The 1,620-nt window shown below is 41.1% G+C and overlaps 1 protein-coding gene across 1 annotated transcript; it reads right to left on the reverse strand.

Moving 5' to 3' along the window:
- Positions 1–298: 298 nt before the first annotated feature.
- Positions 299–1,268, reverse strand: LOC110126339 (GON7 subunit of KEOPS complex). The gene has a single exon (XM_070473769.1). The coding sequence runs from the start codon at positions 1,238–1,240 to the stop codon at positions 938–940; it is 303 nt and encodes a 100-aa protein (XP_070329870.1). The 5' UTR covers positions 1,241–1,268; the 3' UTR covers positions 299–937.
- Positions 1,269–1,620: the final 352 nt, after the last annotated feature.

Consider the following 1,620-nt stretch of genomic DNA (forward strand, 5'->3'; position numbering starts at 1 on the left):
AATGACATGAAATATCTAAGTTATAGTCAACACAGGTTGCTTACCTAAAGACTTATATCCGTGTTAACATAAACAGTGTATCACAGCATAAAAGCACACCCCAATTTGACTCTCTTAAGGTACAAGATAAGCATCTATCTATTGAGTGGTATCATCTCCAGAAGTTTGAGTGGTATCATCTCCAGAAGTCTGTATATTGAGTTCAGGTGTGGATTCAAGGTTTTCTCGGGTCTTTTCCCTTCAGTATTTCCCACTATTCCCATTTTCCTTCTACTTACATGGAATTGCCATTCTTAAATTTAAATTAATTAATAAATTTATTTGGCCGCACCAGGTCTTAGTTGTGGCATGTGCAGAATCTTCAGTCTTCATTTCGGCATGGTGGGTCTTTAGTTGTGGCATGCAAACTCTAGTTGCAGCATGCAGGATCTAGTTCCCCGACCAGGAAAGGAACCCAGGCTCCCTGCATTGGGAATGCAGTCTTAGCCACTTGACCACCAAGGAAGCACCTGCCATTTTTAAATTTAACACCTCATTTTCATCACTTGCTCATGTCAGTTCCTTGAAATGTCCATAAACCTTGACATATATTTTTATAACAGAAGCAAAAACATGTAGACACCACACAATTTAATCCAATGGGTATTTAAAAAGTATAAAGTAAGAATTCAGTTGCCAACTTACTGGATATTATACATTATTAAATGTCTATTTTATTTCCATGATCTGAAACTGACTTCTCACCCAAGAAAAGTGATTCATTTCTAAGCATTTATGTCTTTCTTTGATGAAAACAGAAGAAAAGTTTCCTCTTTGACAGAACTGTCCCAGGGAAAAAAAACAAATGCTTTCCAAATTAAGAGCACAAGTCTTCCTTAAAAGTCAGTGTGTGGTAAATAAGATAAGGTAGCAGTCTTTTAAATTTCATAAAAGCTAGTTAAGGTGGTGTTTTTTGCCGTTTCGCAGATGGTCCATCTGAATTAGTTCTGTTATCAGTGTTATTTTCATCTTCTGAATCATCTTCATCATCACCGTCCAAGGCCTCGTCGGGAGCCGCCGCCACCCGGTCCTGTGCTTCCTGCTGTACCTGAGAGCCGAAGAGCTCAGTCACCAGCTCCCTCATCTGAGCCACACCGGACAACAAGCTCTGGAAAGGGTCGGTGACGCCCGGCGCCTCACAGGGCACCCGTAGCTGCTGCCGCTGCCCATCCAGTCCGATGTACTCGCCCAACAGCTCCATAGCGACCGCTACGCTTCAGGAGCGCGCCACAGAGAGGCGCCACCGGAAACCTCATGTTATTTTAGATGTACTCATTTTACACCTTTTTTTTTTCATTTTCCATGGATTTTAAAACTTGAGAACATATACAATCACACATGAATATTTTTGTATATTGATCCATAACCTTTTAAAATAAGAAATGAAATATGTGTATATTTTATATATGTACAGGTTCTCAGTGGTGTCCAACTCTGCAGTCCCATGGTATAGCCTGCCAGGCTCCTCTGCCCATGGAATTTTCCAAGTAAGAATACTGGAGTAGGTTCCCATTTCCTCCTCCAGGAGATCTTTGTGATCCAGAGATAGAACCAGTGTCTCTTGGGTCTCTTGCATTGGCA

The sequence above is a fragment of the Odocoileus virginianus genome, chromosome 11, assembly GCF_023699985.2.
Source record: "Odocoileus virginianus isolate 20LAN1187 ecotype Illinois chromosome 11, Ovbor_1.2, whole genome shotgun sequence".
NCBI classification, from domain to species: domain Eukaryota; kingdom Metazoa; phylum Chordata; class Mammalia; order Artiodactyla; family Cervidae; genus Odocoileus; species Odocoileus virginianus.

Bases quoted from the DNA above. Each gene is read 5' to 3' on its own strand.
- LOC110126339 (XM_070473769.1), bottom strand. From the start codon at position 1,240: ATGGAGCTGTTGGGCGAGTACATCGGACTGGATGGGCAGCGGCAGCAG.